The sequence below is a fragment of the Glossina fuscipes genome, unplaced genomic scaffold (genome assembly GCF_014805625.2).
Source record: "Glossina fuscipes isolate IAEA_lab_2018 unplaced genomic scaffold, Yale_Gfus_2 1, whole genome shotgun sequence".
Lineage (NCBI taxonomy): Eukaryota > Metazoa > Arthropoda > Insecta > Diptera > Glossinidae > Glossina > Glossina fuscipes.
The window spans coordinates 37,965,126-37,980,327 of NW_023998415.1; the positions used below are offsets into that span (position 1 = coordinate 37,965,126).

Below are 15,202 nucleotides of genomic sequence, written 5' to 3' on the forward strand. Positions count from 1 at the left end.
TTTTTTTTTTTTTTTTTATATTAAATATATGTTTACGATTTTCAATATACTCTGTAGAAACTGTGTCAGCAAATGTCGTCAGCAAATATCACAATATTAAAAGTGCTTTTCCTTACATCAATCTTAGGATATATTGATTTTGTCATCTAAAATCAATATATCAATAGAAGGCTTTCCAATAAATTTTATTTAACTTTTCAATTATTTTCTTTTGTTTTCATCTTTGACTTATTTATTCATTTTCTTTTTTAATATAACCCACCCGCTTAGGTTCATTTGCAATATCAACCTGGGTGCAAGAACTTCCAATATTTCTGGCAGATTTGAAATCGTTAGCTTCATTTTTGCGGCCAGCCGAATATTTACAACAGACATTAGACAGACGGATAGACGGACATACTTAGATCAGTTTCGAATTTGACGCTGATCAAGAATATATATATATATACATATATATGTTTTGGGGGTTCTCTGATGATTTCTTCGCGATGTTGCAAAAATCTTGACAAAATGAATATACCACTGATCCTTCGTTGATGGTTTATACCCATGAAAATATATTTACTGTTCGTAATACGATACATCTGTAGTATTTAGAAGACAAAAAAAAAGGAAAGCATTTAATCATTTTTAATAATATAATGTCGAATCTAAATTGACATTGGGAGTTGATGTAAAAAAGACGATATCGATGTCAACGACAATTGTCGTGGGGATGGAAAGGGTTAACAATCTTTAAACACTGTTTTATTATTTCTTTTTATAATAAGTTTCCTTCGCTCTCACTTTTTTAAGCTGTTACGCGGGAGAACCATGACGCAGTAAGCCTTACTTTTTATCGCCCTCTTACTTTATTTTGAAAGCTCACTAATTAAATATCAAACCCCCCCCCCCCCCCTCAAAAAAAAAAAATCGCCTTGCTTTCGGTTGATTTTTAATTCTTCTATATTTATATTGATTCAACATGAATGCCGTTTCCTTATTTAAACATCTTATCTTGTCGATATTGTATAAATTATTGCTAAACGGACATTTCAATAGTAGGGATATGTGATTTGTTACGTTATCGTAGGAAGTTATCGGCCTTAATAAAATTCGAAAATTAATCAAACATTTTGGCGAAACACTTTTTCGAGTACTGCAACTTTTCATGCACCATTGTCGATTTCGCCGTCACGATGATCGTTGAAATTTGGTCGCTGTCCGTTCTAATGTTAATTTCGTTTCGCACGTACTTTCTCTTTATCAATGCACCACAAATTCTTGAAGTAAAAAAAAGTATCTCTGCCGTTCAAACCGAAACTCATCAATTTCGAACCGTTCTCGGCAAAAGGAATTCCGTGTGAGTTCAATTTGGCGAGTATTTTGCAAAAATGTTCCCACTCAAGAGTTAATATCTGATCTAATTGAAAGTAATGATGATATCTTTCAGAAAATCGTCTTCAAAATAAAAAAAACAAGTAAATGCAGTATACTGGGCCATTGCCCACCATTAAATACCCTACATCAATTTGCTTAATACAGTTATACATATGAAGACTTTTCAAAATAAGACGTTATATGGGAAGCGATCGGATCCGAACCGTTTTCATTAGCTTTTCTTCTTAAAACCGAAATATGTTGGTGTACGATTTCATAAAAATGTCCAAAAATTTTCGATTTAAAGATTGACGGACAAGACGAACAGGCGAACAGATAAGCGATTCACAAACTGATCCTTAATCTATCGATAATTATACCGATTTCATTAGAAAGATACCTTAAGTGTTTCAAGATGTTGTATACATTACCGCCCAACCCTTCTACCAGAGACCTGCAAATCTGCTTGCTCACGGTAAATGTTTCAATTTCACTAGGACCGAGACTATTTAGCTTTGAAATGGCATTTACAACATTTTGCGCTTCATTTGAGAGCAATTTTTGCGACAAATTGTACGATATTAACAGGAACTGCTTTTGTCGATTTTCAAATTTTTAAGATTCTCAGAAATTTTACCGGCTTTACCAGCACGACCAACACAAGGGCAAAAATAAAGGTAGCTCATTAACACTGTGGCAAGCAAATAGTCAACCTTTTGACAACTCAATCTCAATTCATATAATTCGTTAGACTGAATTCAAAATGGTATTCGCGTAAAGTTCGCGTTTCCGCGTATTTCGAAGTGTCTGATTAAAAACTGAGGGTACAATGTTGAAATTAAACACCGTTACTTTCTAGCTATTTAGATGTGTATACAACACATTCTTCGTAACAGTTCGCTCAATAACACTATGTAATTTTATTATTTTTTTAATAATAACAACTCGATTCAAATTCATGATAAGAACTTTTAAAGAAAGTCAATACAAAAGTCAATACAAAAACTATAAAGAAAATGTTTATTCAATTTTATAAATGTTATCGGAAAATCGTAAAATGAAAGACAGATAAAAAAAACAAGTGATTATATAATGTTAAGGTTAGCAACGAATTGCGGATCATCTATTTCTAAGAGTCTCGATTCCTTAAGCGTGTCCTTTTGGAAGCGATAAAGGAGAGAAGTCATCCAGCATCAATTCAATTAACAATCGGAGTAGGTTAAGACAAGTGAAAACGCTATGTTCGCCTAAGAGTAGATCATTGCTTTCTATTGCTTCAAACAACTTGAAAATATTTAGTTAAATATACATAAGGCTGCACAGCTGATAGATAGCGACAATTGACTTTAAAAGATTATCGGAACTGATTTTTACGTAAATATCATTTTACGTGTTGTGTAGGGGGTTAAAGTTAAAGCTTATGATATCCCCTCTGATTGCAACCCTGCACTCATTTACTACAAATTGTAAGTTATACTTTTATTCACTATCGTGGGCGGCATATCGTGACTATTTTTCAAACTTGATGTTAGGCCATTAGCTAAGCGTGTGTGTGTGTGTGTGTTGGACGTAAAAAAGATAAAAGTGGAACTTTGGTATATCCTTATACTCCGCTGGTTAGTACAAAAGCGATCCGATGACGATGATTACCGTAAGCAACGTAAGCAACGAAGACCAATCGGTATATCTACTTGTTTTCGTAAGCAAACTTGAATTAAATTCATTCAAAGCATTATTTTTAATGAATAGATTTCTCGAGACCTTAAAGCGATTTAGCCTTTCTTACAAGCTGATGAAAGGTTCAATTGAAATGTTAATAAAGGAACATTGAAAGAAGAAAGAATTGAAAGAAAACTCTTTCAAGGCACTTTAACGTAATCCATCGGCATATCCATCTTTTATTAAAGAATTTGCTGAATTTCAAGTCATCAACTCGAATGAAGAAAGATAAAAAAAAATAAAAATAAAACGTAAAGCTATTCACAAGCAAGATCGAACGTGACATTTGTCGTATTGAATAAAAAAATACTTTTTCTCATCTCGCGTTTTGATCATCCCTATGTAAGAAACAAATCAATGATATATATTTTTTTTTTTTTTTTTTTTTTTTGATATCAAAGTCGATGACACTAATAAAAGTGATAATCACATTTGAAATGATCAAAGTGCACTAAAACTACAATAAACGAATTCTTAGTAATTTATTGATAGATAGTTGTAAGCTGCGTTGATTAGCGCGACAAAGAGATTAATTTTAAATTTAAAAGAATTTCTATTTAATTCGTTCATATCGTTGAACTAATGATTGCAATTTTCAATCTATGCTCTTCCAGAAATTGTAATAGATAGGGCAACATGACTAATCTTTACTATTAGTAGAAAAAAAGTTTATTTGTCTGCCTAGTTACCCCTAGGTGCCCCTCATTCACGTGTCGTGTGCACCACGACTTACATAAAATGGCTTTTAAAAGTTATAAATACTTGCTTTCTTTATCACTTTTACCCTAAATATGAGAGATGAGATTTAAAATCAATTTCTGTCCCTCTCTGCGCCAAATGTAAATTTATAGATTACCTATACTAGATCAGTGCGTGCGACTGAAACATTGAAATTTAGACGTTCAAGATATAATTATAAAAATTGCATTCCAGTGTTTTTTTAATATCAAGAAGGGATCAAGTCATCGCTCTTGTGTACCAAAGGTAAAAAATTCGGCTTCGTATTTGTTGATTTGTGATCCTTTGCTTGTCCGTTATAAATAATAAGATTTCACTGAAAAGCAAATAGCAGTCGATTGTTTTTTGGCCGCGATATAGCATACAAAAAACGAAAAAGCGAAAAAAAAGGAACAAAAACAAAAACAAAATAACATTATATACATAATTACTTGCCTTTCACTAAAATGAAGATGAAAGTATAAAAGATAACACGGATAGCGAGGAGAACTTGTAAAGTGCAAGGACGAAAGCGAGTTTGGAAGATACAAAAGAAGAAGAGAAAAACCTACACACATGTATAAATATATACACATTTTTTTTTTTTTTTTCTTTGTTATCATCATTAATTTACCATCTATCCAAAACGGTAATAAGCAAAGGTTATATTGTCCCCATCAGGGACAATAATCTTTCTCATCTTAATACACGATATATAAACATATATATGTGTATATATATCTATGAAATATATACAAATTTTTTATTTGGAAGAAAAAAAGAAAAAAAAAAAAAAGAGAAAGAAAGAAAGAAGAGAAAAAAAAAAATAGGTTTTAACCTTGACAATGAATCATTTATTATTGACCGGCTAAAATTTTTTCATTTTCTTTTGTTCTTTGTCTTAGAAAAATGAAAGCATTTCTCGTTACTTTATTCTTCGGTTAAAACACTTGTTCGTAAGAAACATTTGTTTTCTTCAAAAAATTGTTTTGAGCGTTCATTTACTTACGTTAAAAATCCTTTAAGTTAAATAGTGCTTAAATGAACATATTACGTTAGTTTGGCCAGGGTTTTCGTTAATATTGCACCGCGCGCACTGAATTCTTACTGAAGACTGACTGTTCGGTTAGACAATAGTATGATGAAAATATAGTTTCAGTATGTCTTTCATTTCTTCTTTACAGTAATCAGTAAATAACACTCACTTCACTCACACTGCGCACATATTGAAAGTACGCGTATAACATACATACATACGCGAATACCAATACATTATCATATTTTTTTCATAATCAGCCAGGCAGACCGGCATTAAGTTAGTCAATCACTAACATTGTATTGCTGCTGCCACTGCTTTGTGAATTGAACCGATTTATTTTTTACATATTATTAATATTTACTTGTTTCTCACTTGTTAATGTGTTTAATATCTGTTTGAAAGTTCTGCAGATGAATGTGTGTGTGTGTGTGTGTGTGTTTGCGTGCTTATGATTACGATGTATCATTTCGGAGACTGAAAACGAACGAGAAAAAAAAAGAAAAAATACTTTCGCGTATATTGTTTTTTTTTTTGCTTTTTTCACTATTATTATTAGTAGTAGTTGTGTGCTATTATATATCTGAGTACAATTTTGCATAAATGTGCGCGTTTCCTTGTGAGTTCAAGTGTAATGTATTCGTGTCGCATCATTGCAAATACCATTTGCCATTTGCGCAGGCACTCTGATTTGAAATCCGCGCTTTCTGGTCCCTAACTTATCGTTATGCGTGTGCATCTATCTTTATGAAATATAAAATATCTGTACTCACGGGAGCCATTGTCGTGCACAACAAATCTTCTTCTTACACTAACCATGATTCTTACAAATTATTCTCCAGTTCCAAGTTTCCAAGGAGATAATGTCCCCTTTACGTGTAATAATACCGTGGAAATACCGCCGGAAAGAAATGAGAAAAGAGGAAGGGAAAAAGAAAGACGACACTAAAACAGAATGAAAACCATTTAGAGCTATATTGCCGGAGCCGTACGAGTAGCTTTGAACATCACAGTCATAGAAATAGTTATGATAGATAATAGAACGCAAAAAATCAAATATAGTTCTATTGCATCGCAAGACTCCTCCAAATTCGATCTATCACGCAATTGGCAATAAGAAGTTATTTAAAAACATCTGTAAAGTAACCTTCTCAATGACCCTAAAAAGTATGTTACACTAATATAGATAAGTTACTCTCTCCCTCCCTCTCTCTCTCTCTCTCTCTCTCTCTCTCATGTTCTCATTAATATATCATTGGTTAATATTTTCTTAAATCTTAATAGTGACTAAGTGTAACAATAATTTTGCTCTGTTAAAAAATCTATATCTACACCTAGGTCACAGCGTCCATTGCTTCTTTAGAAAACACACTTAAAAAAAAAAAAGTTTAAGAGGAATAGTCAAAAATGGTTATGACATCGATTCCTATACGAAAAGAAATATGTATTTATATAGGCAAAAATGGTTATAATTTCGACTCCGATATGAAAAGAAAAATTTTTTTATATAGTCAAAAATGGTTATAATATCGACTCCAATATGAAATGTTTATTTATATAGGCAAAAATGATTACAATTCCAACTCCGGCAGGATAGCACTGAACTGAAAGTCAAATAAGCATGATAGTATTCTTGCCTAACTATTCTATGGTTTATACACCCGACATTTTTATCATTTATATTGATTCCTTTTTGCTTATAGACGCGATAGACGTCCGATAAAAACGTCCGACGACTTTGCTCCGAACTTTTCTCTATCCGACTTAACATACCGTTTCCTCAAATATCCTTGAGACGGTCCTCCTTTGTACAATGTAAGCATGTAATTGGATAAAATCGACTTCCAGCTGTTCGCTCGGAATAACTCGTCGAAACACGTACTCAATTTAGTTGATATGAAGACTGACTGAAACTAATAAAATAACAACAATGCTACGCAATAACTTTATTAAAATATATTATAAAGACTTTCATCACGATGAGTATATATTACCATTCCGGATCCGTTCATTCACAATCTTCAGATTGTTAAGCTTATATGGAATATATAATTATCTTAGTGAAGGCTTGATCAGTCGTCCACAGGCAATGTCCGACAATGAATTTAAAAACGAATAATAATGAAGAGAGAGAGAGAATGTCGATCGACCGAAACGAAGAAAAAGCTCAAGGATAGTGAAAAAAGGAGTAATCAAGTAACGCAAAACAGGGAGATGAGAGAGAACCCGATAACTTATTGCGCGCATCGACTAGACTGGACTATAGAATACAATCGAAACTAAAAGAAATCTATTAACTTGCAATGAATATTAAAAAGCTATGTATCTTTTAAAAAATCTCATTTTACAATTGCAATAATTTTATTTCATGTTGTTTTCCGTTTCTTCTTTTTTTTTTTTCTTCTCTCTAATTTGTTCTTATGTGCACAAAATAAAACTTGTTAATATTCTACAAATACATGATAAATTGGGAGCAATCTTCAAGTCGCTAATTGTAGTTAATTCAGATTTCGTACATCCTTGCATTTACAAAATTTTAATAATGCATCAGCATTTAAAGCAATCAGTTTGAGATTCTTAACTAATTCTTAGATTGTATTGTTAAAATTTTATATTCAAAATTTAGATTCAATTTCATTCAAAAATAATTTTATTATAAATATGTTTCGCTATAATAGAAAATCAGTTACTACTATACATACAAAAAGAATTTCAAAGAATAATTGCATTTAAATTATTTTCAAATTCAATATTCTTTCGTTGATGTCAAGGTGTGTCTAACCGCCAAATTTCAAATTAAATTGTGTCAGAACGACATCAAAGTTTATAAAGCAGCTTATTTCAGCTCGGAAGGTGAGTCTAAAGTGGTAGGTATATAATAATCTTAAGGCTCGCATATTACATTAATCTACATTTTAGCCATAATGGTGCAAGAGTCTAATGCAAAAATGTCTCGAAAACTAGCTTTTAATTACAAATTGCAATAATAATAATAATAATAAAATAAATAAAAAAATTAATCACTTTAAACTCTCTCCCTCTGCGTGCTTGTGTGTGTGTGTGTGTGTGTGTATGTATGTGTGTGTTCATTTCGCTTGCAAATCTATTGTTTTAAGAGTCCACAAAATTTCCAAACAATATCGGAATCGCTAATAATATCGTTGTTTATGTTTGTGTCAATTTGAAAAAGTCTTTCATACTTTTTTAGCACCGAATTCAAATGACAAGCTTGTAAACATGGGTCCTTTGTTAGATTGATTATATATGAACAAATAGTATCCGATTTACAACCTAATGGTTGCACTAATAGAAAGGCGGTTGTCAAAGCTATAAGTTGGGCTTCATCTAAAGGTAAGGCTTTGGTCTGCAAAAAAAAAAAAAAAAAAGAAAAAAAGAAAAAAAGAAGTTATATAATATTTGAAATTATCGTCGTACATATAAAATATTTTCATTTCCAGTTACCTCAAATTCTGCGCTTGTGGTTTGAGTTTCAGTTTCCACTTGCACTCTTTTATTTAAACTTTTTAAGTTGATTGGCTTAGTATTGGTAGTTAAGCATTTCGGCGCTTTCAATTCTTTTGATATTTCCTGCTGGGCTTGGCCTTGCTCTGTTTTATTAAATTCTTCCACGATCTTCACCTCGTCATCACTTTTATCCACATCAATGTCGATAATTTCCGAATTATCTACATTTCGATTTTTCTCCGCTTCTTCTAATTCACAAAATTCGCTCGTTTCCGAATTCACGCTAGACTGTTCGCGATCCTTCAGCTTTTCGGTCGTCTCACGTATTTTGGTTTTCAGCAGCAATTGCTTAACACCAGCCTCCTTCAATCGTTTCTCCAACTGTTCGATAATTTTATTATCCTTCTGTTCACGCATTTTCGTTTGCAATAATTGTGTCTGCATATTGCGTATGGTCTCCTGTAGCACTTTGATTTGCTTCTCGCGAAATTCGCTATTGTACTTCAGATCGGTACGCTCTAAACTCATCTCATTACGTATGGCTTCGAGTTGACAACGCAAAGAATCATTTTCCTCCTTCAAAATTAATAAAACAAAAAAAAAATTAACAATAAAAGCAAAAATATAAAATTAAATTACAAATTTTCTTCACAAATTTCCATTTTCAAATATATTATATTAAATTATCAGTTGGGCCCGAATTTTTTATACCCATCACCGTTATCCTCAATAAGAAGAAGAGTAGAAGAACAAAATTCTCATGCTCTATAATATGGAGTGGGCGCAGTTGTTTTTTTTCTATTTTCAAAATAAAAGTTTTTATCGTATAGGCATGTGAACGTTGTAGGCGTGTCCTTTGAAAAGTTTAGATCAATTCCAAATTCTTTTGCAAACTTACATACGTTATGAAAAAAAAAAAAAAAAAAAAAAACAAAATAAGTATATCCCCATTTTACAGTGGTGGGTATAAAAGCAAAGTGAAATAAAATAATTCTTAACGAAAGTTTGCTACAAAACACGATCATGTCAAGCGGGGCAGTGTAAATTTCTTTACGATTTCTTTATATATATGTTCAATATGGGACAGAAGTCTAAAAGCATTTTTTTTTTTTTGTTGTACAATATATATTGATAATTTTTGGATGTTTCGTAATAAACTCAATCGATATTTCAGAATTCATTTAAATCGACGAATGGCTTAACGATCATTTATCAATTTGCGCAGAAAGCTTTCAAAATCACGAACCAAGAGAGATATGTGATAGTAATTTTAAGAATTTTTACAGAAGAAGTATCACATCCTTACATCACAAGAATTTTTGAATCATTTGGGACGAAATTCTCCTTTATTGAACCTATCAAATTCTTGTGTGGTCTTAATGAAATCTTAAGAGATCGGATCGATACGTTAAAAATCAATTCGGCCATCTGAGAATGTAAAGCATTCGTTCTTTAACGAGAAACGTGAAATTTAATAAAATCATTGTAAAAAAAAAAAGTATTAAAAGCAAAATGCAATTTAAAACTCACTCTGAGATGATCGCTTTCATAACGTTTCCGTTTCGAGGCAGGCATTTGACAGTAGTAATCGCGATCTTCATCCGACATTTCCATTTCGTCATCTTCGATTTGTATGCTACGCAACTCCTAGGCGACCAAAAAAAAAAAAAAAGAGTTTCTCATTACATACAAAAGCAGGGCAAGAATTAAAAAAAAAAATTAAAAAAAAAAAAAATGCTAAAAATGCAAAAAATGCTTAATAAATTTCTTTTTTTTTTTCAATAGATTTGGTCTTTTCACTGTATATTCTTCTTCATACAAAAACATTATATATTTTAGTTTGAAATCATAAACAGCCTATTGGAAGTGTGTTCGTAAAATGTTCACTAAATATTCCTACAATAAGGGGAAATCTTTTTTAAATTATTTATAAAGGACGGGGTACTTACCTTTCTTCATATGTTTGTTATAATAAATTTTTATAAAATCATTTTATATAATTTTTGTTGTTGTAGTTCTTGTTCTTTTTCTTGTTTTAATGAATTAAATGATAAACAAACGTTTTATAAAAGAATACCAATTCTGATCGAGAGTTTTAATAAAAAGATATGCTTAGCATGATGTTTACTCCTTAAAGGAAAGCTATTTTTATTACACTTAGGGCTTAAAAATAAGTTTTCAAAAAATCCGAAAGAAGCCGCCTATACTCGATCATTCAGTTTCAAGAATGAGTAAATAGATGAATCTTCTAAGATAAGTAGAGGTATATGTGCGTATAAATCATTAGTGATGGAATAATAATTTCGTTAACACATAGATACCATTGCTAAATAAATCACTGCACAAATGAAAGATTTAATGACAAAATTAAAAATGTTTTAGTACTGACAATTATGACTTAATTTTGACATGACAATAGAATGATTATTTCAAGTGTTCGATCAATTAAATATACAATACACATTTAATGGTTATTCATATCACATATAATATATAGACATTAAAGGTGAAGGTGTTCACAAAAGAAATTTTTAGTGCTAGTCAAAGACGCATAATGAACAAACAAACAGAACCAATATATTAGTATTCGTATTCACACATACATAGATAGGCGCCATCGAAAAATAGTAATACAATATGTTTACTAATCGACCGAATCGAAATCGACTTAAGCAACTTACAAGCATTTTTAATAATTTTGGACTACCTTCAAGTAGTCATCGCTTAATTCTTTCTATATCATTACTACACACATTATAATATAAGAAACTTTTATCTTGTCGGCATAATAAACATTGTATACCCTTGTAAGATGGCGGCTTTAAGGTTAAGGGTTTGAAAACATGCGGGAAGAATGTTAGTCGTATGAAACGAAACGAAAGCAAAACGTTTAAATTACTGATGCACAACAAAAAGCTTTTTTTTTTATTTAGTTGTTGTTGCTGTTATGTTGCTATTTTTTTATAATTTTGTACATACCGTAGCCAGTTTTTTCCATTGGTCGATGTTTTTTCTTTGGGCTTTGGTGAAATGGTCCCAAACCTTCTTGTGACTAGCAGCACTGAACACTTTTTCAATCTGAGTGACTGAATAGGCAATAATTAAGGTATATATGTATATATTTGTAATGCAATGTAAATCAATCAAAAATTAAACAAGGAGTGTATCGTATACATATTACATACGTACATCTCTGCACGTATGTATGTAGAAGGTAGACTAATTCTAGTCGAGACTAATAAAAGAAGGAAAAAACAGTTTTTTGAAAAAGCTTTTTTTCATTTCAGTAGAAATGCGATTTGTTGCTTCTCAATACTTTTGTTTTTTTTTTTTCTAATAAGATTAAAGAATACATATATATAAATATATAAGTATATAAATAAAAATATAAATATATATATATACATATATATATATATATATATATATATATATATAAATATAAAATAAATATATAAATATATATAAATATAACTATATGTATTTACATTTATATATATATATATGATAATGTAAACGAAGTGAATCCCATTTAATCTCTTCTTTAATTTAGTTTACCTACAGCTGTACTCTGATACTCTCATTTAGCTTCAATCCGGCAAGAGTCTGACCATATAACTGTAAACTTGATGTTGACATTCTTTTTTATTTGTTTTTGTTCCACCTTTGCTTACTCTGCATGGTTGATCTTACCAAAACTGCAGCAGGGCGTGCTTTGTTTTTTACAAACCTTCAAATTTTTCTTGATTTTCAAATCAGCATTTATAAGTTCTTACTGTTTACCTTTGCTTTTGCTTTACAGAGTTTTGCTCATTGCGTTTTTATCAAATTTTTATGCTTTTTATAAGATTAGGTATATGGAAAACCGAATAGAAAATGTTCAAATTAAAGATGCTATCAGAAGAGAAAATTTGGGCAAAATCGAGGATTCATATATATATATATATACATAAAAAAAAATAAAATATATATATATATATATAAATATATATATTTATTTATATTTATTTATATTTATATATATATATATATTAACATATATAATTACATATATACATAAATACATATATCTACATACTTATATGTATATATATATATATATATATGTATATATAATTTAGTATTGAGCAAAACTAATTCGGGTATGGGCAAAACATCTAGAATACACAGATTTTCAGTTGTTGTCCACTGCAGAGAAAGTTGATTAAAATTTGTCTCATTCACTTTTAAATCGAATCATTCAACAATAATCTTCTAAAGCGTAATAAGCTCGGCGTAAATTCAAACCGAAATCTCATTCAAGTTTCTCTCATTCTGACACCAACAAACACCAACGTACACACACACATACATACACACACACACACACACACCTATATATATATATATATATATATATATATATATAAAATTTATGAATAGTCGAAAAATTGGTTGTGAAGAAAAACAACAAAATTTAAATACTTACACTGTGCAGACATAGTTAGCATTTGTTTTCGGTAACTTTCGCGTGCTTTTCGTAAATCGTCTTCCAGTTGTTGCTTATCACCAGTTAACCGCCGTACGTGGGCATGAGTACTTTGAATCATTGAATAGAAGACGTTCGCATTACGTTTAGTACAATCACCTCGTTCCAGCCAAACAGTTATTGTTTGTATTGCTTTGATAAATGTTTCGTCACTGCGCAAACTTTCGGCCACCACTGAAGCCTCATGGTCGGAATAATGTGGTATAGGTGGTGGAGAATCTGAGCGTGAACGTTCGTGGGATCTACGTTCCCGATGACGTTGTTCACGCTGCAATTGACGTTGTTTGCACTCGTAGTCATATTGATCATCCCGCGCTTGGGCATAATCGACATGTAAACGACCATAATTTGCCGGTTCGTTAGTACTGCCCAAACGTACTCGATAGCCGCTTAAAAAGATTGCACGATCAATAGATTCTTCTGCGCGAAAACGTATATGACAAAAGTTCTTTTTAGACATCCTTAATGTCGTTATTTCCCCGCAGCTCTCGAATATCTCTCGTAAAATTGCCTCAGTGATATTTTCGGGCAAACCCCCCACAAACACTGTTCGACAACCGGGTGGCCTTTCGCGTATAGTCGGCGGAGGAGCATTGGGATTGGGAGGTAATAGTATGCAACTTTTTGTTTTAATAACCTCTTTGGCAGACGTGGCAGATGCATTGTTTGCATTATCTAAAAGAAATAAAAGGAAACGAACAACTTAATCTATTATTATTGTTCATAACATTTGATATAAAAAGATACACGCACCTGTTGTTAATGGAAGTTTAGCATTATCAATAGCATTAGCAGTTTCCGTTAGAGCATAACCAGCATAGTTTTGTTGCATTTGTTGCATTGCGGCGGCCATAATTGAGGCTGGATCCATTAGCGGACTACTCGATGTACCGCCTGAGGCAGATGTGGTTGTTGTTGCAGTTGCCGTAGGAAAAAACATGAATCCGGTATTCATGGCCATGTTTCCGGCCATCAAACTATTTAAGTATAGATTAGCATTTTGCATATTCACAACCATGTTATCAGTTGACGTTGTAGAGGTAACACCCGATGTTGTTGTTGGTGTTTCGCTTTCTAAATCATTTTCCAAATCCATTGGTACGGGTCCCTTGTTGGCTTTTGCATTATTTAAGGGACTTATGTGTGGAGCCGGCGGAGGATCTGGAGTACGCCTTGAACTTGTTATCATTGTAGCTGAATTTAAAGACTTATTTGATTTATTGTTGGCACTGAATGGTCTTGTGGACGCACTTGCACTTGTCACTGCGGAAGTAAAATGGTTCATGAAATTGCCATGATTTGGCATAACAACACTATTGGCCATTGAACTAAACATCGGTACTGTGATTGCAAAACATATTTATAAAAATTGGAAAACGTAATTTCTATTACACACAAAATTTTAACAGCTGATTAATGCAAAAAGTTTTATACAACTTTATTGCCATCTGCAACGATATGATCTGTTCAAAGAGAGATATTTATTTACTTACACAGATTTTCCAAGGCTTGTTGGCCCAAATTGGCATAATTAAAAGACATAATATTTAGTGGTGTTCATCAACTTTATGCTTAGTTTGATATCAAACTATAATTTGATTCTTATTTTTCTTAAATTAATGTTAACTAAATTTCACTTTTCCCTAGCAACGTAATCTATAAAAAAATTTTATAACTTAAGTAATATTGCCAAATTCCTGCAAAAATATTGTTTTTGTAATGGGATCTTTCGAGTGTATACTTAAAGTTGCCAGACACTCTTGCGACTTTTGACGAACAAGTATCAAAGCAAGTGAAAATATAAACAATGTTGTTGAATATCTTGAAGTGCTTAGTACTTTTTCCCGTGGAAATTAGTACTTAGTACATATCTTGTCGAAATTAGATAAACACACAACTAATCTATAAACAATAAATGTGGAATAGTGGAACGGATCAGAACGATTGGAGCACCTGAAGTTATCAAACGTCGGTGTTCTCACTCTTACAATAAAACGAAAACGAAACACTCGAAGAAATGGGAAATGAAAGCAATAAAAATAAAATTTGCTCACTACGCTAACATCGTACAAAATTTCGTTAATAAACAATAAAATTCAAAAACAAGCTTAAAGTTAAGTTGGACGGTTTGGGATAATTTAATGAAGGAAATAATGCCAATAATTTGGGTGAAAAAAGTTGAAATGAAATGGTTGCGGTGGTAGCAAGTATCTGCATTATTTCGGTGGCAACTGCGAGTTTTCTTTAAACGGTAGCTTTTTGAGATGTTTCTACTACTCAAAAACTTTTTCTTCTCTTTTTGAGAAAATCAACTGCCAAAAATTTGTTGTAATGTGTGAAACAACTGAAAACACTCAAAAATCGAAACTTCGAAATCT

General features: G+C 31.6%; 2 protein-coding genes across 2 annotated transcripts in view; both read right to left on the bottom strand.

Annotated features, from left to right (window-relative positions):
* The window catches only part of LOC119632347 (facilitated trehalose transporter Tret1), a 39,833-nt gene extending 34,930 nt beyond the window's left edge, over nt 1-4,903 (bottom strand). The window contains exon 1 of the mRNA XM_038025200.1: nt 4,805-4,903. The gene's annotated coding sequence lies outside the window, so the exon portion shown is untranslated. The remainder of the gene's footprint in view (nt 1-4,804) is intronic.
* Nucleotides 4,904-7,236: 2,333 nt separating this feature from the next.
* On the bottom strand, nt 7,237-14,516 carry LOC119632346 (ecto-NOX disulfide-thiol exchanger 1). Its single transcript, XM_038025198.1, has 7 exons — nt 14,318-14,516; nt 13,578-14,165; nt 12,765-13,499; nt 11,276-11,382; nt 9,827-9,943; nt 8,294-8,872; nt 7,237-8,195 (listed from the first exon to the last, which is right to left on the bottom strand). The coding sequence occupies exons 1-7, from the start codon at nt 14,364-14,366 to the stop codon at nt 7,935-7,937; spliced, it is 2,436 nt and encodes an 811-aa protein (XP_037881126.1). The 5' UTR covers nt 14,367-14,516; the 3' UTR covers nt 7,237-7,934.
* Between the last annotated feature and the right edge of the window lie 686 nt (nt 14,517-15,202).

Excerpts from the sequence above, each read along its gene's own strand:
- LOC119632346 (XM_038025198.1), bottom strand. The coding sequence starts at position 14,366 with ATGTCTTTTAATTATGCCAATTTGGGCCAACAAGCCTTGGAAAATCTG. Across the intron at positions 9,944-11,275 it reads AATGGAAAAAACTGGCTACG|GAGTTGCGTAGCATACAAAT; the intron begins GTATGTACAAAA and ends TTGGTCGCCTAG. Across the intron at positions 8,196-8,293 it reads CCACAAGCGCAGAATTTGAG|ACCAAAGCCTTACCTTTAGA; the intron begins GTAACTGGAAAT and ends TTTTTTTTGCAG.